The sequence below is a fragment of the Equus quagga genome, chromosome 1 (assembly GCF_021613505.1).
Source record: "Equus quagga isolate Etosha38 chromosome 1, UCLA_HA_Equagga_1.0, whole genome shotgun sequence".
In the NCBI taxonomy this organism is placed as follows: Eukaryota; Metazoa; Chordata; class Mammalia; order Perissodactyla; family Equidae; genus Equus; species Equus quagga.
The window spans coordinates 106598455-106625072 of NC_060267.1; the positions used below are offsets into that span (position 1 = coordinate 106598455).

The 26618-nt window shown below is 37.6% G+C and overlaps 1 protein-coding gene across 6 annotated transcripts in view; it reads left to right on the forward strand.

The window, feature by feature from the left end:
* Positions 1–26618, forward strand: part of RAD18 (RAD18 E3 ubiquitin protein ligase) — a 150855-nt gene that overhangs the window by 15232 nt on the left and 109005 nt on the right. For 3 of the 6 annotated variants that reach the window (XM_046643122.1, XM_046643205.1, XM_046643282.1), the window contains exons 3-5: positions 11241–11302; positions 12535–12605; positions 24724–25061. In XM_046643122.1, the coding sequence (XP_046499078.1) occupies positions 11241–11302; positions 12535–12605; positions 24724–25061 (471 nt within the window). Of the gene's footprint in view, positions 1–11240; positions 11303–12534; positions 12606–14877; positions 14961–24723; positions 25062–26618 lie in introns of all 6 variants that reach the window. The other 3 variants (XM_046643470.1, XM_046643561.1, XM_046643377.1) reach the window with 2 other exon arrangements.

The window sequence follows — 26618 nt, forward strand, 5'->3', positions numbered from 1 at the left end:
CCTGAACACAAGAACCCCGGGCCACTGAGGTAGAGTGTGTGAACTTAACCACTATGCCACCAGGCTGGCCCCTATTGGGGGATTTTTGATTTAGTCTGCTCAACATTTATAGGTCTGTTCAGATTTTCTGTTTCTTCATGATTCAGTCTTGGTAGGTTCTATGTTTTTAGGAATTTGTTAATTTCTTTGGAGTTATCAAATTTTTTGACATATAATTGTTCACAGTTTCTTATAATCCTTTTATATTTTTGTGCCATCAGTTATAATGTCTCTTTCACTTCTGATTTTATTTATTTGTCTTCTCTCTTTTTCTTCAAGTCTAGCTAAGGGTTTGTCAATTTTGTTGATCTTTTCAAAAACCAGCTCTTAATTTTATTGATTTTTTTTCCTGTTCTCTATTTCTGCTTAAATCTTTATTATTTCCTTCCTTCTACTAACTTTGGGCTTAATTTTTTTTCTTTTTCTAGTTCCTTGAGGTGTAAAGTTGGGTTCTTTATTTGAAATCTTTCTTCTTTTTTAATGTAGGCATTTACTGCGCTAAACTTCCCTCTTAGTACTGCTGTTGCTGCATTGTATAAGTTTTGGTATGTTGTGTTTTCATTTTCTTTTCTCTCAGTATATATTCTGGTTTTCCTTTTGATTTTTTCTTTGTCCCATTGGCTGTTCAGGAATGTTTTAATTTCCACACATTTGTGAATTTTCCAGTTTTCCTTCTGCTGTTGATTTCTAGTTTCATTCCACTGTGGTCAGAAAAGATACTTGGTATGACTTTAATCTTCTTAAATTTGTTAAGACTTGTTTTGTGACCTAATGTGATCTTTCCTGGAGAGTGTTCTGTGTGTACCTGAAGAAAATATGTGTTCTGCTCTTGTTAGGACTTTCAGTACATGTCTGTTAGATCCATTTGGACTATAGTATTGTTCAAGTCCTCTTTTTTCTTTTTATTAATCTATCTGGCTGTTCTGTTTATTATCGAAAGTGAGGCATTGAACCTACTATGAGTGTGTTTCTGTCTATTTCTCCCTTCAGTTCTTTTGATGTTTCCTTCGTGTATTTGGGTGTTCTCATGTTGGATATGTATGTATATTTACAGTTTTTATATCTTCCTGGTGAATTGACCCTTTTATTATTACATAATCTTCTTCTTTTTCTCTTATGACAGTTTTGGACTTAAAGTTCATCTTGTGTGATTTAAGTGTGGCCACTCTGCTCTCTTATGGTAACCATATGCATGGAATATCCTTTTCCATCCTTTAACTTTTAGCCTCTGTGTGTCCTTAAATCTAAAATGAGTCTCTTGGGGGCTGGCCCAGTGGCACAGCGGTTAAGTTTGTACGGTCCGCTTTGGCAGCCCAGGGTTCAACAGTTCGGATCCTGGGTGCAGACATGGTACTGCTTGGCAAGCCATGCTGTGGCAGCCGTCTCACCTATGAAGTAGAGGAAGATGGGCACAGATGTTTACTCAGGGCCAGTCTTCCTCAGCAAAAAAGAGGAGGAGTGGCAGCAGATGTTATCTCAGGGCTAATCTTCCTCAAAAAATAAATAAATAAATAAAATGAGTCTCTTGTAGATAGCATATGGTTGGATCTTGTTCTTTTTCATCCATTTAGCAAATTTATCTTTTTATTGGGGAACTTAATCTATTTACATTTGAGTTAATTACTCATAGGGGAGGATTTACTATTGCCATTTTGTTAATTGTTTTCTGTGTGTCTTACACCTTTTTTCTTCCTCTTTTCTTCCCTTGCTGTCTTCCTTTGTGTATCATGGATATTTTATAAATGACATGCTTTGATTCCTTTCTTCTTTTCTTGTGTGTATCTTCTATGGTTATTTTCTTTGTGGTTACTATGGGGCTTACATAAAATCTATATTTATAACAGTGTATTTTAAGCTGATAACAACTTAACTTTCAATTGCAAACAAAAACTCTTTTCTTTTACTTCTCTTCCCCCTACACTTTGTTATTGATGTCACAAATTACATCTTTTTATATTGTGTATCCATTAACATATTTTTATAGTTATTTTTATACTTTTTTCTTTTAAATTTTATACGAGAGTTAAGAGTGAGTTACACGCCACCATTACAGTATTACAGTGTTCTGTATTTGTCTACATATTTGGCTTTACAGTGAGCTTCATACTTTCGTGTTGCTATCTAGTGTCTTTTCATTTCTACTTGAAGGACTTCCTGTAGCATTTCATGTAAGTCAGGTCTAGTGGCGAAGAACTCCATCAGCTTTTGTTTATCTGGGCTAAATCTTCATTTTTGAAGGACAGTTTTAGCAGATAGAGGATTTTGGGTTTGCACTGTTTTTTTTTGTCTTTTTTTTTTTTTTTTTTACTTTCAGCACTTTCATCCACTTTCTCTGGCCTGAGGGACTCTGCTGAGAATCCACTGATAGTCTCATAGGGGCTCCCTTGTACCTAATGAGTCATTGTTCTCTTGCTGCTTTCGAAATTCTTTGTCTTCGAATTGACAATTTGATTTTAGTCTTCATGAGATCTTCTTTGGGTTCATCTTTTTGGGGTCTGTTGGGCATCTTAAATCTGGATGTCCATTTCTTCCTCCAGATTTTGGAAATTTTCACCCATTATCTCTTCAAATAAGCTTTCTGCCTCATTATCTCTCTCTTCTCTTTTTGGGATTCCCATAATGTGTATATTGGTCCCTTTGATGGCATCCTATAAGTCACTTAGGCTTTTTTCATTCCTTTTCTTTTTGCTCCTTTGAATAATTTCAGATGACTTGTCTTCAAGTTCATTGATTCTTTCTTCTACTTGACCAAGTCTACTGCTGAACTCTTCTGTCTCTTTGTTGATATTCTCATTTTGTTCATGCTCTTTTTCCTTAGCTTGTTGATCACCTTTATGACAGTTATTTTGAGTTGAATTTTTTGTCAGGTAATTCATATATATATATTTTTAGGATAGGTTTTGGGAGATTTATTTTGTTCCTTTGCTTTGTCTATGTTTCCCAGTTTCTTCATGTGTCTTGTTACTTTGTTTTGGGATCCATGCATTTGAAAAAACAGCCGCCTCTCAGAGGCTTTACAGGCTGGCTTCATAAAGGGAAAGGCTGATGCTCCTGCACCCCAGAGTCACCAGTCAGCCCAGCTGGAGATTCTGGGGGCCTCTTAAATCTTTTCTGTGGATGCATCTTCTCTGCACTTTTGGTTGTAAATTCCCAACTAGAGACATTTTGCCAGTTTCTTTTTCATTAGTTCATAATCTCTTGTTTTCTCTTGTATCGGTGGTACTGCAGGGCTTCTGGAACTACAGTAGGCTACCCGTTTCTTTTTTGTTCCTAGTGGCCCCCAGGCAGCTAGAGTATTCCAGGCATCAGCACTCCAGGTCAGGCAAGATAGAAGCCAGTCCCTCAGGCAACCTCTTGGGAAGCTGAAATGTTGGATGCATGCTTCGCTCTTTCCTTTCTCCCCCAAAAGAGAAGGCAGTGAGCTGTACTGGCCTCTTTCTGCTTTATTGTGGGTCCTCTGGAACAGCAGCAAGCTGCCCAACTGTTTTTTGTTCTCATCAGTCTCCAGGCATCTAGAATGTGAGGGCTCCCATCAGCACTCTGAGTTGGGTGAAACAGAAACCAGTCCCTCTGGGAGCCCCCAAAAAGCTGGAACATTGGATGCATGTTTCTCCCCAGAGAGAAGCTGAGAGATGGGTGTGTCTCCTCCTTTCTCCCAGGGGAGGGGTAGTGGTGCATGAGTGTGTGATAGTCCAAATCATCACCTTTGTTCTTAGCGACTCCCAGCCTGGTGCCCTTTCTTGTCAGTGCTTAGATTTAGGCAAGATGGAAACCAGTCCCTTGGGCAGCCCCCAAGAAAGTCTGGATGTTTCATGTACGTTTCACTCTTCTCTTTCCCTCCTCAGGGAAAAGCTAGGAGTTGGGAGTTTCTTTCTCATCATGTGGTGCTGAGCCAGGGGGAGGGGCTCTGGCAAGTGAGTGCCATGAATTTCCTTCTTGCTTCAATGTGGCTGGTTTTGTGCTCACCAGGGGTGCAGGTACTTAACTGGTACCTGGATCTCTTACAATTCGTTCGTGTTTTGTTGGTGAATTGGTGTCTCCATGGGGAAAGGATGGTCTTGCCTCCTATTCTGCCATCTTGCTGACGTTACCCTCTCTGTTTGGCTAATCCACTCTCATGCTAAGCTGTGACGTTCTGGAGTGTCTACCAAATGCCCATACATTCAGTGAGGTCCTCCAAACTGGCCGGTAGAAATTTTAAGAACTCCCGGCCCTGTGTGACCTTTCCACTTATTGTGCTTTCCCTGGAAGTTGTTCTTTGGCCTCTTAGATTTTTCACCCTGGGTATGTGCAGATTTTCGTTCAGTCATAGAATCCACTGGATCCATATTCATATTTCTGGTGGTCTTCCTGATTGTAGCCTCTTTCTTTCTGGAACTCTGACCTGCAAGTTCTAGCTACCTGGATCCCCCTGAACTCTAGCTTTTGTTTCTTCAACTAGCAAGACCGATTGGCTCTTTGGCTTTCCTCCCTGCACTGTGGTCAAGAAATTGCCTCCAGGCAGAAAGCTTGGGCTGTGGTAGAATTCCTCTCATTTCTGTATTGTCCACAGTCTGAAAATAGTTGTTTTGTATGTTCCCCCAATGTTTTAGTTGTTTATGGAGGGAGGGTAATTCTGGACCCTGTTACTTTCTCATAGACAGAGACGGAAGTCCCTTCTGTATATTTTAATTATGTCCTTTTAGGGAAGAAAGACTTTACTTTTTATTAATTCAACGAATTCCACTTAGCTGAAGTATTAGCCTTTACTGCTATTCATTTTTTTTTTTTTTTTTGCTTGCTTCTTTGTCACTTACAGTTGTTGCTGATGTCATTCTTCATCTAAGAGGCAGTCAGTGGAGGGTACTTTCAATATTGGTAATTTATTTTATGAGCACTTATTTTTCACATTGTACCTCTCGTGATCTGGTAGGCCTGTTCTACTAACCATCAGATGTTACAGGTTCCCTCAAGACTAAAAGTTGCTCTGGGTCTGTAGTATTGTTTTAATGACACAAAAGCCCCCACAGCTTAGTAGGAGCCAGATCTACTTATCATATTCTGCTATCATCCTGGGTTGACTAGAATTGGTGACCCAGAATCCTGGCCACTTATTGTTGCTCCTTAAACATTGCAGGATTTACCATTTTAGATCGCTTTATTCTGTTTTGCTCTGTTTAGTGTTTTGGTCATGAGTAATGAACACTGCATTTGCAGTTCTTCTCTTATTGAGGTTTGAGTGAGGCACATTGGCAAAATGCAGATGTTTTAAACCGATACAGATTCATGCTATTACAGAGGCCTTCTTAGGGGAGAGGGAATGGACTTACACCAATCCATAAAACACCATGAAGTGAGAAATGTTCTCACTAATAGATTGATAGGCTCAAGTGCCAGTTTTCTTTGCACTTACAGTTTTTCTGACTTGGTAATGGAAGATGCTTAAAATATTAACTTCTAGATGAAATCATTGGCTGGTAGACACTATTTAATTTAATTGCCATTATTTTAAAGATGGACCAGCAATCATTTTTCTTTTCCTTTTGTGGATTTTGATTTACAGAGTTAATCGAGGCTTGTGTTGGAATAAAAAGCTATTTAATTTCATTTTTTTTAACAAAAAAGAAGTATGAAATATTCCATTTACTGACCTTTGCTAAAGTAAGAGGCAATATAAGATTCTTTTTGGCAAATAATCAATGTGTTCCTCCTTTATATTCTTATGAGGCAGCACTGTCAAACAAGACAGGGGAGAAGAGAAATGGCTATACATGTAGATGGGCCGTAAAATTATGCAGAACTGCACTTGCGGAAGTGCTGGAGTGCTGGTCTTTGGCTGGAGGGTTGTTGTCTTATCAGCTAACTGGTCACTTAACACTAGACCTGGGGGCAGAGGACAGCCTTCTCAGCTTTCCAGAACCTCCTGTTCTTTTCAGACTGGGAACTGGATTTTCTGCTTTTAACTGGACGCTTCAGAATTATTTTTGAAATGGTTCGTTTTTTCCATAAAATCCTTAAGATCGTGCACAAAAAGGATTAGTTTAAGTTTTGGAAATTTGCTTTGTGCTGTTAGGATGCTAGGCTCTTTTGAAATTTAAAAGCCAGCAGATTGCCGAGTCAGATTGACATGTCTCTACCCCGAGGCTTGAAGAATTCTGTGAAGTTCCCCTTTGCTTCGTTGTTGTTTTACCCTCCCCTGCCCTGCCCGTGTGGTTCATAGTTGGGCTCTTGGGTGGAAAAACAAATTTCACAGGTGATTTAAATAAAGTCACCTAGGAATACATGGTTCAAAGCTCTTCAACTGCTCTATTTTGATTGGAATATCATGGTTGCTCACTAGAGAATAAATAATGCTGGTCTGCATTCACCAACATACATTTGGTAGTTGCAGACTAATAGACTGAAATTAAACCAAGGGCTTGATCTACTTTGGATTAGCGTCTGGTTCTCCATATTAAAAAACAAAACACATACAAGATGGAGAGGAGAAAGTGGTAGCTTCATTATATATACTCCAGTAAGTGTGATCCTATTAATTAAATATTATTTATTTCTACTATATAAGTATATATAATTAAACATATTTTATAAACAAATTATAGGCATTTTAAGTAATTAATTAAAAATATGTTAAGAGCCTGGGCTTCCGATGCTTGTGTTTGCCTCCTGTTAGCTCTGTGATCTTGAGCAAATTGGCTAAGCCCTGTGCTGCGTCTTCCTTGTAAAATGGGACTGATATTAATACCAACCCTAGGGTTGCTGTAAGAATCGAAAGAGTTAATATATGTAACGTGCTTAAAGTGGAGCACAGTGAGTATACAATGTTTTGTTAAACCACCTGAAATTGCCAATAGTTGTCCTTTTTTGACTTACCAAAAATGACAATTTCATATAGTTCAACCTAATAGCAAAAACATATTAATTTTTTAAAAATAATTATTGTTCAATCAGAATCACATATTATGGATGTGATTTAGTGGCTAAAATCCATTGAATCAGTTTGACTTGGGGTAGGGCCTGGGAATCTAACAAAACCAACAATAATCTCCCCAGGTGATTCAGATGAGCAGCCAGGTGTGGGAATGCCTGACTTGTAGTATTGCATACGAAACGTCTTATAGTGTGAAGAGAGTAACATTGACGGTCAAGAGAGTGAGTCTGGAGAGGAATTTTGCCTCAGAATGAATCATGCCTTGAGTCTCATCTATATCTGAGTTAGGTGATTTAGATGAGACTTTGGACTGTAGACTTTAGAGTGGATGCTGGAATGAGTTAAGACTTTGGGTCTGGTAGAATGAGATGAATGCATTTTGCAGGTGAGAGGGACATGGATTTGAGGGGGCAAGTGGTGGAATGCTATGGACTGAATTGTATCCCCACAAAATTCATATGTTGAAGCTCTAACTCCCAAAGTGATGGTATTTGGCGATGGAGACTTTGGAAGGTAATGAGGTTTAGATGAGGTCCCGAGGGTGGAGCCCTCGTGATGTGGATAGTGCCCTTATAAGAAGAGACAGAGACAGCTTGTCCTCTCTCCTCTTGCCATGTAGGACACAGTGAGTAGGTGGTCCTCGACAAGGCAGGAAGAGAGTTCTCACCAGAAATCAACTATACTGGCACCTTGAGCTTGGACTTCTAGCCTCCAGAACTGTGAGAAAATTGATTTCTGTTGTTTAAGCCACCAGTCTGTACTATTTTGCTATGGCAGCCAGAGCTAAGATACCTAATTCCTCTCTCCAGTCCTTTGTATCATTGCTGTCATTCATTTCACTTACACACAAGCATATATAAGTATAGATAATCTAATACTTTGTTGCTGCTGTTATTTTGAACAAACTGTTATCTGTTATATTGATTAAGAATACGAAAAAGAAAAGTTTTTCTTTTACCTTCACTTATTCCTTCTCTGGTGCTGTTCCTTTCTTCATGTAAATCTGAGTTTCCGAGCTGTATCATTTTCCTTCTCTTTGAAAAACTTCATTTAACATTTCTTGTAAGGCTGGTCTACTGGAAGCAAATTCCCTCAGTTTTTATTGTATGAAGAAGTGTTTATTTTTATTTCTTTTTTGAAGGATAATTTCTCAGGATATAAAATTAGAGGTTGGTGGTTTGTTTTTTTTTTTTTTAAAGATTGGCACACCTGAGCTAACAACTCTTGCCAATCTTCTCTTTTTTCTTTTTTCCTTCTTCTCCCCAAAGACCCCCAGTACATAGTTGTATATTCCAGTTGTGAGCACCTCTCGTTGTGCTATGTGGGATGCTGCCTCAGCATGGCTTGATGAGCGGTGCCATGTCCGTGCCCAGGATCTGAAGCTGGGGAACCCCGAGTTGTCGGAGCAGAGCGTGTGAACTTAACCACTCGGCCACGGGGCTGGCCCCTGTTGGTGTGTTTTTTTCTCTCAAAACTTTAAATATTTCATTCCACTCTTTTCTTGCTTGCATGGTTTCTGAGAAGTTTGATTTAATTCTTACCTTTGCTCTTCTATAGGTAAGGTGTTTTTTCCCTCTGGCTTCTTTCAAGATTTTTTTTTATCTTTGATTTTCTTCAGTTTGAATATGATGTACTAAGTTGTAGGGTTTTTTTTTTTTTTTTTTTATTCTCCTGCTTTGTGTTCTCTGGGTTTCCTGGATCTGTGGTTTGGTGTCTGACATTGATTTGGGGAAAATTCTCAGCCATTATTGCTTCAAATATTTCTTCTATTTCTTTCTTCTCCTTTTGGTATTGCCATTATGCCTCTGTTACACCTTTTATGGTTGTCCCACAGTCCTTGGATATTCTGTTTTGGTTTTTCTTTTTCAGTCTTTTTTCCTTTTTTGCTTTTCAGTTTTGAAAGTTTCTATTGAGATATCCTCAAGCGCTGAGTTCTTTCCTCAGCTGTGTGTGTCCAGTCTACTAATGAGCCCATCAAAGGTACTCTTTACTTGTGTTACAGTGTTTTTTATCTCTAGCATTTCTTTTTGAGTGTTTCTAAGGGTTTCCTGCTCTCTGCTGACATTACCATCTGTTCTTCCATGCTGTCTACTTTGTCCATTGGAGCCTGTAGCATATTCATCATAGTTGTTTTAAATTCCTGGCCTGATATTTCCAACATTCTTGCCAAAACTGACTCTAGTTCTGATGCTTCAAACTGTTTTTTTGCCTTTTGGTGTGCGTTATAATTTTTTCCTAATATGAGACTTGATGTACTGGGTAAAAGGAACTGCAGTAAATAGGCCTTTGGGAATGTGGTGGTGAGGTGTGGGGGGAGGGGAAGCATTCTGTAGTCCTGCCATCAGGTCTCAGTCTTTTCGTGAGCCTGACCCTGGGCTGTGAACCTCACAGGTGCTTCTCAGTTGCCATTTGTTTGTTTCTTCTGTCCCTTTGTGCCCCCTCCCTCCCACCTTAGGTGGGACAGGATGGCTAGAGGTAGCTGGAGTTGATTATTTCCCTTCCCCTGGGTCCTCTGGGCTCTGATAAAACCCCACTAGAACTGGCTCTGGTAGAATAGTTTCTCTGGAGGGCAGGCCTTGTCAAGGACAGAGGGCTCTGGTCTACTTCAAAATGATTGCTTTCTCCTCCTGCTGCAGAACGACTAGGGGATTGTCCTCCAATAGTCACTGTGAGAACCTGGTAGAACTCTTGGTGCTAAAATTTGCATAAGTGTGAAGCCCCCGCATGTCTGAGTCTCTCTGGAGTTTTAAGTCTCTGACCTGTCCACACTGAGCCCCTAGCAATTCATCAGTTACAGTTCAGGTTTTCCTACCCCAGCACTGGTTCCAGCAGAGCTTCCTTCTCTGGTTCCTGTGGATGTTTCTGCTCGTGGGTTCTTGCTCTGGTAAATTGTGATTCCCTGTATCCAGCCTGTCTGTCTCTTCAATTTTGGGGACAGCAGTTTGCCCTGTGATCCCGTGTTTCTGATGGATCTAAGAAGAGTTGTTGATTTTTCAGTCTGTTCAGCTTTTTGCTTGTTGTTAGATAAGAGTGACAACTCCCAAGCTCCTTACGTGCCAAACTGGAAACCAGAAGTCTCCCTTTATTCGTCTTTGCTTCTCAAAGAACTTAACCTGTTGCCTTTTTCCTTTTTTTTTTTTTTTTTTCTGGTGAGGAAAATTGGCCCTGAGCGAACATCTGTTGCCAGTCTTCCTCTTTTTTTTTTTTTCTGCCCAAAGTCCCAGTACATAGTTGTATATCCTAGTTGTAGCTCCTTCTAGTTCTTCCGTGTGGGATGCTGCCCCAGCATGGCCTGATGAATGGTGCGTAGATTTGTGCCCAGGACCCAAACTGGTGAATCCCCGGCCACCAAAGCGGGATGTGCGAACTCAACCACCACACCACTGGGCTGGCCCCTGTTTTATCCTTTTTATAGTGTGTTGTTTCATTTTCCTCCTGTATGCTCTTGTTCAGGCAGGCATGACTTGTTCATTTCGTGGTTGTTTGTCCCTGAAGTCATACTGTCTTCTCCTTAACTGATCTGAATCCTTTTTAATGAGGCCCCTTCACTCAGCTGAATTTGGGCTAATACGCACTAGCTACCAGTAAGATACTTTTCTATTAGTCACTGTTTTTTTCTTTGGGAGATTATTTTACACTGCCCGGAGTGTGAAGAATTTAGTTAATGCTGATTTCCTGCTTAAATCCTCAGAACTTAGGACACTGAATTGTACTGTAATTGCCTCACTGCTTTCTTAGCTCCTTGAAGTCAACAACCTTCCCTCATGTATTGTTCTTTTCTTAGTGCTTGCCACAAAAGGACTTGTTAAATGTGGCATGATGGGCGTCATTTACAGAGTTAGGGTGTGGAAATCCCTAATTTGATAACCTGGGTATATATTATTTCTTAACAAGTGTATATATCTTATTTCAAAATCTATATTTTAGAATATCAGGCCATAGAGATAGCTGACTTGTTTATACAGTATCCATCCCAGGTCTTACATGTATGTTTCCTGCATTTACAGATGCAGGATACTGAGCCTGATGCGTGTTGCTTATGGAGTTGTGATACCCTAGGGACTCATGATTCCTATTATTTAATATGTTTCCCTCTCCTGAAGATGCCTGTTTAATCACATTTGCAAACATACATAGGTAGAGTAGAGGTACTAGAATTTTGAGATTATAATGCTATACATTAGGTGATGGAAATATTCTAGGGCTTAAGTCAGATTTTGTTTAAAAGTCAGGTTCCTGTATTATTAATATAGCTTAACTAATTTGTTATGTTGCATTTATGTTTTTGCAGACTGTTCTCTCTGTATAAGAAAATTTCTGTCCTATAAGACACAATGTCCAACTTGTTGTGTGGTGAGTTTTTCTTTCCTTTTTTTTTTTAAACTTATTGATTGGTGCAAATATTTCTGCTTTGTGTGTACATAAAAGCCCAAGGGAAGATGTGTAATTATTGAATTAAGCTATGTAAAAGACGTTTTCAGAAAAGACCTCTGAAATACATGTATGGAGAATTGGGCGTTGTTTGATGTTTTATTCATATTTCTGATAAGCTAAATGTATTTTAAGAAGTAAAAACTAATTTTCAGATCAGGATGTAGCACTTTCTAAATCTTATGGCCCATGTTTTTTGGCTCCAGATATTTATAATTTCTCACATTGGGTAGAAAATCTGATGGTAGGATTATTCATTTGCAAATGACCAGCGTAAGTATTTGTGCAGAAGGCAAGGATTCATGGCCATTGGGCTGAATCCAGCCTGACTGGTCTCTTTCCTCTTTCCCAACCAGGCCTTCAGGGAAAACATTAGGAAATTTGTTGTTGTGGTTTCTGAAGCATTTCATGTAGTGGAAATAGGTGAAAAGAGAAAGAAAACATAAGTTGGAATAAAGAAAGAGACAGTAAGGTCTAATAGCAAGGACACTGGGACTAGTTAAAGGGTTTGAGTTCTAGTTCAGCACTTCTGGTAGGTATGTGGTGTCAGGATGTCATTGAACTTCTCTGAACTATTATGTAAGAATGCTACGTAAGAAATGATCCAGTTTCTTTCTTGAGTCTAAGCTCTTTATGATTCATGGTAGACTACCTTTGTCAAGATGGTATCCTCATGGAGATAAACTGCATACCATTCATGCTAAATGAGTACTGGATTTTCATTTTCCTCTTGTGTTCCTGAACACCAGTCTTGTTTTTAAACTCTCTTTGAACACCTGATGTCTCTCCTAATATTATCAATTAAAAGAACAAACATCTCTGTTCTGCTTTCTGGAGAAATTTTTGGAAAAGCTGAATGCTGGCATTTTGAAGGATTCTTGCTCATATTAGGTTTTATCTTCATCAGTACAGAGTGTATCTGATTTTACCAGATGCTTTGGAGAGCTTTTCTCAGCCTTCCAGTCAGCAGATACTGATTCACTGTTTTAAGACTCCATGTTAGTATGACATAACTGAACTTTATTTTGAGTCTTTCCTGGAAGACTAGTGGGGTGGGGATTCTCAGGAGAGTGGGTCACATGTTTTCAAAATGAGATTATGACAAGTTAATTACTGTTTCTGACCTTTTCCCATCTGTTGTTTTTCTTTTCTAGACAGTCACAGAGCCGGACCTGAAAAATAACCGCATATTAGATGAACTGGTAAAAAGCTTGAATTTTGCACGGTATGATTTAATTTTGTGACTAACCCCTAACTCTTTTTGCCTTTTATGTGTGTCCCCTCTTTACTCTGCGCACTTTGAGGGATTAGGGAATGCAGGGTTGCATATTTTGGGGTAAAGAATGGAAGTGACAATAGTCATTAATCACACATGGACAATCTAATGATGATAGGATTTTCTTCCTTAACAGAAATTCACCTGTTATGGAAAACAAGAGTTAAAGTGCAGATTTGAGCACTTTCTTACTTTGGGTACTAGAGAGATACTCCAGCTTCATCTTTCAGTTTTCCTGTCCCGGCCCTGGAACCAACCATTTTTCCAAGGAGCCCTAGTTCCTTTTGTTGGAGAATGGTATTTAGAAGTGAGGATCTGGAGCTGGGCATGCTCACTGTTACTCGGGTGTCATTGCTTCTAGGCCCTGTCAGTGGACAGAGCTGGGTAACATATGGAGGTGTACATCTGTGTATACTAACACATGTATACACACATATCTATAATTGTTTCTGTGTCTGTTGTATATTAATCTATTAATTCTTAATCTGATTTACTCAGCATGTATAAATTGATGTGGCATGTAAAATATGTAATTGGTACTTTGTAAAGCTCAGAAATATAGCTTTCCTTCTTAATAGTCAAATGCATGATGGTGAAAGTGAGTTTGGTCACCCAAAGGGATATGAAAAGGTATGTTTACCAAACAATATCTTGAATTATTTTTAATCCTGCAAGTCAAGCAGGAATTTTTATTAGGAACATACTATGTTTATAGTTAACTGTTAGGTGCCCACGTAGTTAATTCTAGGCTTGTTGGGACATTCTTGGAGGTACAGTACATTGCTTCTAAAAATGTAAAGAATTTTCTTCCAGTAGAATTGCACATTTGTACTTTGGTTGGTATCCTAAAAATGATCAAATTTAGTACTCTGAACTCTCCTAATATGACATTCTAGAAATTAGCTGGTTAGTTATTTCCCTAAGCAATGTCTTAAAAAGGTGATATACTTTCATAGACTAAGAAACTTTGAGATTCTCTGATTCTCATAATTAAAGATACTGCTTTTCTTTTCTTTTTCTTTCTTTCTTTCTTGTCTATTTTTTTTTTTTGGTGAGGAAGATTTACCCTCAGCTAACATCTGTTGCCAATCTTCCTCTTTTTGCTTGAGGAAGATTTTTGCTGAGCTAACATCTGTACCAGTCATTCCTCTGTTTTCTATGTGGGACGCTGCCACAGGAAGCCTTGAGTGGTGTGTAGGTCTGCACCTGGGATCTGAACCCATGAAGCACACCGATTTAACCTCTGTGCCACCGGGCTGGCACCTGCTTTTCTTAAGTCCTTCAACAGGTAGATTTTGAAGTATGTGAGAAAGGATGGAGCCATGTCTTTAGAAAGGAATTTGTTGGCTGCTTGATTTTCTCTGAGACAGTAAAATTGTATCTCAAGGCTTACTTGTTTTCTTCAGCTGGTACAGAAAGCATAACAACCACCCTGCTAAGAAAGAGAGAGCATTACAAAGAATAGGATCTGTTTGTTGAAGAGAAGGGATAGGTATCTCTGGGGTCACAGACCTTTGGAACTTAAAGGGAGGCCTTGGGATGATTGAGCTCTCCTCTTCCCGCCGTCCCTCCCAAAGGAACAGGCTGTTTCATTATTCAGTGTAGTGGGTGTAGTGGGGTGGGAAGCATTCTTTGTAGAATTGGGATAGATTTTATCATTTGCTTCTTTCTCTCTTTCCCTTCTCCTTGGAGTTGCTGTTCTTGGAATTGCCTTATGGTGGACATTTCTTGGATTGGTTCTATCTAAAGTGTTGTGGTACTTCATTTGCAAAATTAATAAGGGTGAAATTCAAGCCAGTCAATTTCGTTTCCTGTGTGAAATCTGGTTTAAGATTGTTGAGGGAGGAAGTTTAATTTTATGACAAAAATGTAAGATATTTACATTATTTGTTGATTTCATTTCTTTTTATCTTTGCCATCTGTCATTGTCATGACATTATGATTTTTAAAAATTTAATATTCTAAACTAAATAATAAAAGGTATTGGAAATTACTTCAGAGGTTTTCAGACACAAAGCTGACATTCAGGTCTTACGTTTTCTTCTAACTTGTTCCTTTTATTGTCAAAAAACAAGAGCTTTTTTTCTTGACTCAATTTTATTTAAAATAATGTTCTTAAGACATTGTTACGTTGAACAAAATGTAATTAGAATATTTGTGTGTAAGTTGAACATCATTCTTGACCTAAGTAAGAAAATATTGTTTCTGTATTTTTGCATAGCTGCCAATCTACATCTATATGATTATTTTTATGAATCGAGAATGTAGACCATCATTTACTGCTTTGGGTTATCTACCCTCAAGGTATGAATTTTTCTCCAATTACTTATTCCAAGGTCAAGAATTTAAGCATTTTAGATGATAATTGTAATAGGTAATTCCCTTAGCATCTCATAGGACTATGTAGAATATAATTTCACCTTTTCCTGTGGTGTAGTTTAAAGCATGCTGGCTTTGGATTCAGGCAGAACTGTGTTCCTGTCCTGGCCCTGCTAGTTCTGACGTGCTTGTGATCAAGATATTAAATCTCTTTGGCCTCTGTTCCACATGTGAAAAATGGGAATAATATTGTTCGTACCTTGAGGGATTGTTGTAAGGATTAGAAATGAAGAGTTATACTAAAAGATAACCAGCGTAGTATCTGGAACAAAAGCACCTAAAAAAGATTCCTATCATTCTTACTATCTTATGTATTTTACCTATATTTATACAGTCATATGCCACATAACGACGTTTTGGTTGACGATGAACTACATAGATGATGGTAGCCCCATAAGATTAGTCCCATACAGCCTGGGTGTGTACTAGGTTTGTGTAAGTGTACTCTCCGATGTTCACACAGTGACAAAATCACCTAATGGTGCATTTCTCAGAACATGTCCTTGTTAAGTGGCGCATGACTGTATTGTGTTGTCCTATTATATGTTGATGCCCTAAAGTGGTAATAAGAATTTGTGCTTGCGTGGGCCTCTGCCTGTTTAACCTAATGGACCTAGAATGCTGTTTACGTGTGTCAGGTGAGAAGAAGCATTTGCAGGGATTTTACTAGTTACTGAAGTCCGTGAACTTGATTACAAGGGTTTTATGACTTCTCCTGTCTACCCAAAGACCTATTTTGACTCTTGATTCTTAGCTGCATTCTAACGGGGTAAGGTTATTGTATAGTTAACAAATGGGGAAGATTTTCCTCTACTTTACTGAGTCACAGGTACTTACTCAGAACAAGAAAACATGTGGAGGGGAATTTATTGGGCCGTGTCTGGGATCTAATCTAGTGTACTTCCTAACTAACTGGGTGACCTTGAGCAAATTAGTAAACCGCTTTGGGACTCTATCCATCTGTCAAAATGAGCGTGTTAATTTATCTCTAAGGGCCTTTCCCAGCTCTGAAAGTTCATAATTCATCCAAAAATACCTGAGTGTCTATGAGGAATGCTGTTAGGCTTTGTAGTACCAACTCACTTTTATATAAATACATGGGAGTGATGGAAATTAAAGGGGAAAATTACCAGTGCAGTTTAACTCTATCAAATTTGGAATTAATATTTTTATGCAGCTCTTTTTTAAGTTATATGAATTGCCATAAGCAGTCTCATGATTTTAAGGACCATTTGTACGTTCATGGCTTCCAAATTTCTGTCTTTAGCTAGATCTCCCCTCAAAGCTTTAGCCTTATATATCCAACTGCTTATTTCACATCTCTGCTTGGACCTCCTGAAGGCAACTCTTGCTTGACCCGGTCAAAACTAAACTCCTGATTCCCCGTACTGCTCCCCACTCTCCTCCCCAAATCTGCTGCTCCCACAGTCTTCCAGCTCACTAAATGGCAGCTCTGACCTTTCATTTGCCCAGGCCAAAAACCTTGGAGTCATCTTGACCAGTCTCTTTCACACTTAATGTGTCAGTCTATCACTAAATCCTGTTTATCTTTAAAATACTTCCAGAATCTGACAGCTTTTCGTCACCCTACCAGTATCATCCTGGTCCAAGCCCACATCAGCTTAGATTATTGTGATCACTTGCTAGTGGTCTTATTTTTGCTTTTGCCCTCTCACAGTCCTTCTGAGGGCAGCAGTGCTAGAGAGAACCTTTAAAATAAGAAATCAGGTCGTGCTTAAAACTGTCCAGAGGTGCTTTTCCATCTGACTTGGAGCAAAACCTAAGTCCTCTCAGTGGCAGTCTCTGCTCCTTACATAGTCAGCTCCTTTTCTGACTTCATCTCCTACCTCTCACTGCCTTGTTGTTCAGCTCCAGTTGCGCTGGCCTTCTTGTTGTTTCTCAAACATGTTAATCACACTCTGACCCTAGAGACTTTGCACTTACCTTTATTTCTAGGTAAGCAGGGTTTCCCCAGGTATTCCCGTGTTTTAGTCCTCCCCTTTCTTTGGACTCTGCTTTTTGTAAGTCATCTTCTCAGTGAGGTCTTCTCTGACCATCCTGTAAAGAGCATCGGGCTCATTCCCCCTCAAACACGGCTTCACTGTTTTTTTTCATAGCACTTTTCACATGTTATGTGTGTCTCTTCTCTCCTTTACTATAATGTAAGCTTCACGAGGACAGAACTATTTTGTTCTCTTATATTCCCCTGCCCAGAGTAACAGGCACATCCAAAAATTAGTGAATTTTCATTTTAGCACGGGGCATATTTTTATCATTGCAATGTTGCTACAGTCTGCCACATTCTTTATTGGCATGTATTGAAAGTAAGTGAGCAAATTAGTAGAATAAAATTCATCTGAATTTTGAGTAAAAGCAAACAGGAGAATTGTCTCTAGGGTAGACACTTAGCTGAAAAGTGTGGTAGTGGTTTATCAGTGATAGTTTTATCTAGTAGTTGAATAGTGTGTGTTTTACTTTGTCTTAATAAGACGAAAGCTTTAATTAGAATCTTCTTTGTCCCAAATCTAGATCCTGGAATGAAAAGAGACTTGATGATTGTGGTTCTGTGTTTTTATTTCATTTCTGTTTCCTCTCAAAGATGAGGATTCTTAAGTTTTTCTCTTAGCCTTCCTCCCAACTGGAGCTTTTACAATTTTTATTTTCAAAGTTTTTATTGTGGAAAAGTTCAAACATATACAAAAATAGAGAAAATAGTATAATGAACCCCCGTGTGCCCATCCCCCAACTTAAATATTCATTAGCTCATGGACATTCTTGATTCTTCTACACATCTACTCACCCTCCCTCAGCCCTAATTATTCATTTTGAAATATTTAATATTAATTAGTCTCAGGGCATATTTAAAAGAGTCAATTCAAATTATAAGTGACAATTACGTAAGAGATGAAGCAGGATATCTTGATGTATTTAAATAGAATTTTTGTGGATTTCTATAAAACTGAGGCAGAATAAAAATTGCTGCTTTTTTCTTTTTATATCATTTCGTGCTCAGTGAAGTAACTAACCCCTGGCAGGTATGAGCCTTAATAGGGTGGTTTCATTAACTTCAGCCAATAGAGAAAGGGAAATCCAGTCAAATAATATATCATTGTGGTAAACGTGATCTTTTTCTATGAGTCTTTTGATTTCAGGTGGTACTATATGGATAATTTTTTTCTCCATTTCTGTATTGATAAACATTTGGATTGTTTCCAGTTTTTGTCTCTTATGAATACTGCTGCTGTGAACATTCTTGTACGTGTCTTTCAGCATATATCTGGAAGTATATTTACTAGGTCATAGAGTAGGCATTCATTTATTGGTGGTATCTTTAAAGCTAGTTTTCAAATTGTTAGAATCAGTTACATTCCCACAAGCAAAATATAGGAGTTTCAGTTGCTCCATATCTTCACCAACACTTTGTATTCCCAGTCTGTCTAATTTTAGCCTTTTTGATTAGTATATCTGAGATTTTAAAAATTAATGTTACCATTATTATTTTTAATATTTTTTAAACTGTTGTAAAATTTACATATAATGTAGTACATAAAATACATACAGTAAGTTTGAATTTTGATAAGTGCATATATCTATGAAGTTAACATTACAATCAAGATTTGGAACATTTCCCATCACACAGCTCCCTTATTCTGCTTCTGGTCAATTCCCACCCCCATAGACAATCACCATTTAGGTTTCTATCATCACAGATTATTCTTAAATTTCACATGAATGGAATCATACAGTATATATTTGTTCTTTTCTTTCCCTTCACCTACTATTTTTCTTGTTTGTCTATGTTGTTGTCTATCAGTATTCATTCTTTTCTTTTGCAGAGTGGCATCCATTGTGTGGTTACACACAATTTGCTTATCCATTCATCTTTGATGAATTTGGATTGTTTCCATTTTATGGCTAGTATGATAAAAGCTGCTCTGAACGTTTGTGTGCAGTCTTTGTGTAGGATCTATTTTCATTTCTTTTGGGTAAATATCTAGAAATGGAATTGCTGGGCTGTAGGGTAGATGTATGTTAAACTTTATAAGAAATTGATGAGCAGCCTTCCAATTTGGTTGTACCACACCCAGTAGCAGTGTATGAGAGTTTCACTTGCTCCACGTCCTGGTTAATATTTGTCCTTTTAGTTTTAAGTATTCTATTGAGTGTGAAATGGTAATTCATTGTGGTTTTGGTTTTTTTTTGAGCAAGATTAGCTCTGAACTAACATCTGCTGCCAATCCTCCTCTTTTTGCTGAGGAAGACTGGCCCTGAGCTAACATCCGTGCCCATCTTCCTCCACTTTATCTGTGGGACGCCTACCACAGCATGGCTTGCCAGGCCGTGCCATGTCCACACCTGGCATCCGAACCGGCGAACCCAGGGCTGCTGAAGCTGAACGTGCGAACTTAACCACTGCGCCACAGGGCCGGCCCCTTCATTGTGGTTTTAATTGGCAGTTCCTAATGACTAATGCACCTTTTCATGTACTTATTGATTCTTCTTATGTTTTTGGTGAAGTGTCTGTTCTAGTTTTTTGCCTGATTAAAAAGAAATTGTATTATTTGTCTTTTTCTTATTAATTTGGAGTTCTTTATGTATTTTGGTCAGATATATGCATTGTATTTTTTTTCTCCCTGTCTGTGGCTTGCCTTTCATTTTCTTAAGTGTGTTTTTTAATGAACTGATGTTTTAATTTTAATGCAGTCCAATTTCTCTTTCTTTTTTTTTAAACTGTTAGTGCTTTTTTTTTATGCTGCCTAAGAAATCTTTGCCTACCTCAGGTTTTTTTCATGTGTTTTCTTCTGGAATGGTTATAGTTTTAACTTTTGTGTTTAGGTCTCTGAACCTATTCAAGTTAATTTTTGTGTATGATGGAGATAAGGGTCAGGATTCATTTTTTTCTGGACAGATATTCAGTTGCTTTAGCACTGTTTATTAAAAAGACTCACTAAATTGCAGTGGCTTTTGTGTTGTAAATCAAGTGACTACATGTGTGGGTCTAATTCTAGACACGATATAGTCCGCTATTCTGTGTCTATCTTTAAGCTATTACTACCGTGTCTTTAATACTGTAGCTGTGTTGTAATCCTTAAAATCTATAGTGCGAGTCCTTTAACTTTGCTTCCCTTTAAGACTGCTGCCATTCTAGGGCCTTTGATTTCCGTATAGATTTTACAATAAGTGTATCATTTCCACCCCCCAAAAAGTGGCTGTATTTTGGTTGGGATTGCATTGAATCTATAAATCAGTGTTGGGAAATTGGCATCTTAACATTGTTGAGTCTTCTAGTCCGAGCGCATGGGATATCTCTGTATATATTTAAGCGTTTAAAACATGTCTCTCAGCAATGTTTTGTAGTTTTCAAGACATAAGTTTTGTACATTTTTGTTAAATTTATTCCCAAGTATTTAATATTTTTGGTGATTTCAAATGGTATTTATTTTTAAATTACATTTTCTGTATGCTAATATTTAGGCATGACAATAATTTTTGTTTATTGATATATATCCAGTGACCTTGCAGAAATTCACTTAGTAATTTCAGTTGCTTGTAGATTCTTCTGGATTTTCTGTGAACATAATCATGTCATCTGCAAATAAAGTTTTCCCTCGTTCTTACCTTTGTAGCTGTTTTGCCTTACCACAAAAGCTAGGACCTCCAGTACAGTTTGAAGAGAAGTGATGGTGGTAGGCATTCTTGTCTTGTTTTCAGTCCTGGGGGAGATGTTGAAAGTTTCGCTAGTGACTGTAGTGTTTACTATAGTTATGTTGATGTCTTTTATCAGCATGAGAAAGTTTTCTTCTATCCCTGGTTTTCTGAGTGTTTTTATTGTGAATGGGTATTGAATTTTATTAAATGCTTTTTCTGCATTTATTGAGATGATTATATAGTTTTTCTCGTTTATTTTGCTAATTTGGTGAATTACATTGGTTTTTCAAATAGCAAACCTACCTTGCATTCCTGGAATAAATCCCATTTGGTCATGGTGCATTATATTATTTATGTCTAGAATTTATTTGTTAATATTTCATTTAGGATTTTTATATCTGTATTTATGAGATGTTATTGGACTATAATTTTCTTTTCCTATAATGTGCTTATCAGATTTTGTTGTCAAGATTATGCTGGCTTTAATATGAGTTGGGAACTATTCCTCTTTTCCTATTTTCTATATGAGTTTGTGTAGCATTGATATTATTTCTTCCTTAAATATTTGTTAGAGTTCACCAGAAAAGCCATCTGTGCCTGGAGTTTTCTTTGTAGGAAGTTTTTTTATTACAGTTTGGTTTCTTTAACAAATAATACTACTTTCCAGGTTTTCTTCCTTTGTCAGTTTTGATGAGTGGACTTTTTCAAGGAATTTGTCCATTTTTATCTAAAATTTCAATTTTATTGGTATAAGGTATCCTCTATCTTTTAATGTCTGTAGAATTTGTAATGATGTCTCCTTTTCATTCTTTGTTTATGTAATTTGTATTTTCACTCATTTTTTTTCTTGTTCAGTCTTGGTAGGGATTTACTAGTTTTTTTCAAAGAACCAACTTTTGGCTTTTCTCATTTTCTCTTGTATGCTTATTTTCTATTTCACTAGTATCTGGTATTATTTTCTTCCTTCTTTGGATGTAATTTGCTATTCATTTCCTAACCTTGTAAGTTGGAAGCTTAGAAGATTGACTTCAGATTTTTCTATTATGCTATAAATTGCTCTCTAGGGACTGTTTTAGCAAACTCCCATGCCATCATTCAACTCAGAATATTTTCTAATTGCCGTTGTTATTTGACCTATGGAGTTATTTAGAAGTGTGGTGGTTAATTTCTTAACATTTGGAGATTTTCTAGTTATTTTTCCATTATTGAGTTTCTTGTGAATTCACAGTGGTCAGAGAAGATACATTGAATTATTTCATTCCTTGGACGTTTGTTCAGACTTACTGTATGGCCCAGAACATGGTCTGTGCTGGTAAATGTGTGAATTATATTTGAAAAGAATGTGTAGTCTGCATTTGTCAGACATAATGTTTTTTATTTGTTAATTACATCAACTTGATTGAATTCATTCAGATCATCTGTATTTTTACTGATTTGTATTTATTTTGTTAGAGAGGTGTGTTTAGGTTTATGTGCACTGTTATTTAAACCAACCATCATTGTGAATTGGCTATCTCTTTTTATAGTTCTGTCAATTTTTGCCTTACACATTTTGAAGCTATGCTATTTAGTGAATATGATTTATGATTTTTATGGCTTCTAATTGACTATTTTGTCAAAATGAGATGTTCCTCTTTATCTCACATAATACTTTTTGCCTTAAAGTCTGTTTTGTCTGTTTGTAATGTTGCCGCATCAGCTTTTTTTTGCTTAGTGTTGCATAGTACATCTTTTCTTATCCTTTTATTTTCAACTTTCTGAGCTCTTAATATTTAAGCATTTTCTTTTAAACAGTATATAGTTGTATCTTTATTTTTAATCCAGTCTGACCATCTGTCTTTTAATTGGAGTGTATGTCCATTTCGTTTAATGTGATTACAGTTTACCATGTTACTCTTTGTTTTCTCTTTACCCATTTGTTCTCTTTTACAAAAATTATTCCTCCTTTCCTGCTCTTTTTTTGGTATTGACTATTTTTATTATTTTATCTCTGTTATTAGTTTTTGCATTTTATTTCTTAGTATCACTTTTTTAAGTCATTACCAAAGAAATTACAAAATTACACCCTTAACATATTGTAGTTACCATAAATTAGTACCTTTTTCATGTTCTGACCAATGCAAGAACTTTTAGTATTTTTGCATTATTTAATCCCCTTTTGTGCTATGTTTTGAGGTATTTTACTTCCATGTGTGTTATAAATCCCACAAGACATTGTTAATGTTGTTTTAAAACAGTCAATAGTCTTGTATTTACCCATATATTTACCTTTTTCTGGAGCTGTTGATTCTTGTTGACATTTTTGTGCTTGCATCTAGGATCATTTTCTTTCAGGTGAAGAACTTTTCTTGTAGTATTACTTGTCTACTGGTGGGGAATTCCCTTAGCTTTTGTTTGCTTGAGAATGTGTTTTGATTTCATTTTGGAAGAATATTTTCATGGGAATAGAATTCTTGGCAGTTTTGTTTTCTTTCTGTACTTTAAAGATGTCGTTCTGTTGTCTTCTTGCTTCCATAGTTTTTGTTGAGAAGTCAGTGGGAGTTCTTCCTGTTGTTTCCTTAGAGCAATGATTCTTAACTGGGGGTGATTTTGCCTTCTCCTTTACCCCTGCGCCCAGGGGACATTTGGTAATATCTGGATATGTTTTGGTTGTCTCAACCTTGCGGGCTGGGGGATGCTACTGACATTCCTACAATGCACAGAACAGTCCCTCACAACAGAAAATTATTTGAATCAAGGTGTCAAAAGTGCCAGTGTTGAGAAACCATGCCTTGGAGGTAGTATGTCTTATTTTCCTCTGGTTGTTTACAAGATTTTTCTCTTTAATTTTTTTAGCAATTTGATTATGATATGCTTAGGTTTCATTTTCTTTGTTTTATCCTTTTGGGGATAGATTTTAATTCCCTCTTGAAATACGCTACCTTTTTATTCATTTGTCTATTTTTTTCATCTTTTTTCTTTAACATTCGTCATAGTTATTTTGAAATCCTTGTCTTCTAAGCTACTCTTTGGATCACCTCTGGATCTACTTCCATTGACTATTTTATCTCTTGATTAGTCACTAATTTCTTGCTTCTTTGTGTATCTAGTAATTTTTAAATGTGTGTTGAACATTGTGGATGAAATGTTAGGCTGTGATTTATTTTTCTTTGAAAGATGTTGAATTTTATTCTGACAGGCAGTTAAATTACTAGCTTTTCACTTTTATTCTGCTAAGGCCTGGTTTAGTTTTTTGTTAGGTTTGCTCTATTTCAGTTTTGTTTATATTTCTAGAGTGTGGTCCTTCTTTCTAAGATGTGGCCTTTGTGGCATTTCAGCTGAATGTTTAGGGTCTTCATCAAGGTCTCTCAGCTTTGGCTGGGCTTGAACTCCAACAACTTTCCAGCTCTGACCTTTGGAATCTCAGCTTCTCAGCATCTGCCTGCTACCAGGTATCCTGTGATTTTGTCTTATGCTTGTGCAGCTCTGGAGATGATCAGGAATTGATGAGAATTTCTAAGGAGACTTTTGGGGTTCCCTTTCTGTGGCTACCTCCTGTCCAGCACCCTGTCTTTCTAATCCTTTGCCCAGAACTTTGATCTCTGTTCCCTCTACCCAGTGAGATCACTGGTCCCTGTTTCAACTTTAGCTCAATACCCAACTGCCAGAAAAGGCTTCCAGGGAAATTCTTGGGGGAACGTTGGATCAGCTCCTATTTCTCTCTTCTGATGGTAGCCTGGTGTTGATTATAGCCCGTGCTTACAAACAGTTATTTTATATGTTTTGTCCACATTTTAAAGTTATTTATAGTTGAAGAATAAGTTTCACACCAGCTATTCTGTATAGTCAGAATCTGAAGTCCCTCTATTTTCTTTTATAGACAGATGAACTGCTTTTTAAGTCATATTTATTGCTTTGTATTTTATTCTAGAGGAAACACTGGCTTGTTTTTTGTTTTCCATATTTCATAGAAACAAGTGTTAATTGGGAAAATAGCTTATGTCAGTTAACTTATTTTACATAACTTGATAATTATCTGTTGTTTTTTTTGTGCTTCAAGGAATCATCTCTTGCAGTTTGCCTTGGAGTCACCACCCATATCTCCTGCTTCCTCCTCTTCAAAAAACCTTGCTGCCAAAGTGCACACTCCTGTAGCTTTCAGGCATTCTTTAAAGCAAGGAAGCAGGTTAATGGAGAATTTCTTGACCAGAGAAACTGGTGGTTCTACGTCGGAGTTGTTGATAAAAGAGAATGAAAGCAAATTCAGCCCTCAAAAAGAAGTGAGCACTTCTGCCAAGACCAAAGAGACACCTTCTGTAGAAAAGACAACTCTAGGCTCCTTGGATGCTAATGTTCCTGAGACACCCTCTACGTCGACTTTGAAACAAGTTACTAAAGGTAGGAAATTATTTTAATGTGTGTATTTTCTTACATAATGGAAATCTTTTCATCCCACAGGACGAGAATAAATAGGCAGAATTTTTGAGGGGGAAGGAACGAGAAAGGGCAAACCAGATTTCACCTTATAACAATCTCAGAGATTAATGTAGGCAATGCTTCCAGATATGTTTGTTCTTTTTTCTCTCATCGAATATGAATTCAGGCTGATTGCTGCAAAAATGAAGCAATTTTAAAGAGTTCATACTTGGAGTGTTATAGTAGGTTTCATTTTCCACCTTTTTAATTCCCCCCTCATCCTTCCTATCAATTCCAGTTTAATCTTAAAGAGCTCTTTTATTCTTATTATCTACTACTACTTGAACACTTCCAGGTTATTCTGCCTGGCATTGAAAGCCTTTGATGATTTGACCCCTGTCTTAGCTGTCTGGCCTTATTTCTCACCTCTGCCTCTCAAAAATCCTTACTTTCTAGCCAATCGCATCTCCCCACTATTCCTTGAATACCTCCAAGGATTGGCAGATTTCCGCCTTTAGGCCAGGTTTGGCTTGCCACCTATTTTTGTAAAAGGTTCACTGGGACACAGCCACATCCATCTGTGTGGGTAAAGCCAACAAGTTTACATATTGTTTATGACTGCTTTCACCCTATGGCGCAGAGTGGAGTAGTTGCAACAGAGACCGTCTGACCTGCAGAGTTTATCATCTTTGCTGGCCCTTTACAAACTGTTTGCCGACCCTGTTCTACCTTTCTGGACTGTCTAGATCCTAACCTTTCTTTGGTTATCTTAGACAATATTGATATCTCACATCAGTACCACGTCACAGTAGTTTTTTTCTGGACTATTTTGTGCACAATTTGCTTGTTAATGAATATGTCACCTTGTTTAGCCTTTTGTTTGTCTTTTTTTGCCAGTCAAGTTCAGAGCACCTTTTAGGCAGAAACTGTTTTGGAATCTTTAGTGCACACATGCCACACACAGTCCTGGGCCATTAGGGTTTATTAAACTTAGATAGGTTGAAATTAGTTTCTTAGTACTCAGGTGATTAAATTTCATAAGGATGTGTAAATTTTACTTGCATTTTCCAGCATATCTTATCCTTGGTCAGTCTTTTTGTCAATTGACAGTTCTTAGTGTAGTGTTTTTAGTTTGATAGTTAATTTTTTTCCCTTAGCAGAACCTTTTTTTTCAAATGAAATCTTCCAACGAACCATGTATTGGAAAAAGTCAGTTCTTCCCCTCCTGTGCAGGGAAAAATCCAGTTCTTCCCTTTTTTGTCTCCTTCCCAGTGAGTCTCCTTCACTGTTCACACAGAATCCTCACACTTCTGATGCTTCTGGTCACCAGAAGTGTGGAGGTTTTCCCCCACACCAAGCAATTCTCTGCAACACCAGCTGGGTGTCCTATAATTTAACTCAATTCTGACACTGTCTACCTGGAGATAGCATCAGATACCACAAGTTAAGGGCTCAGTCCTACAAGACTGCTGCATCTACACACACACACACACTCTCTCTCTCTCTCTCTCTCTCTCTCTCTCTCTCTCTCTCTCTCTC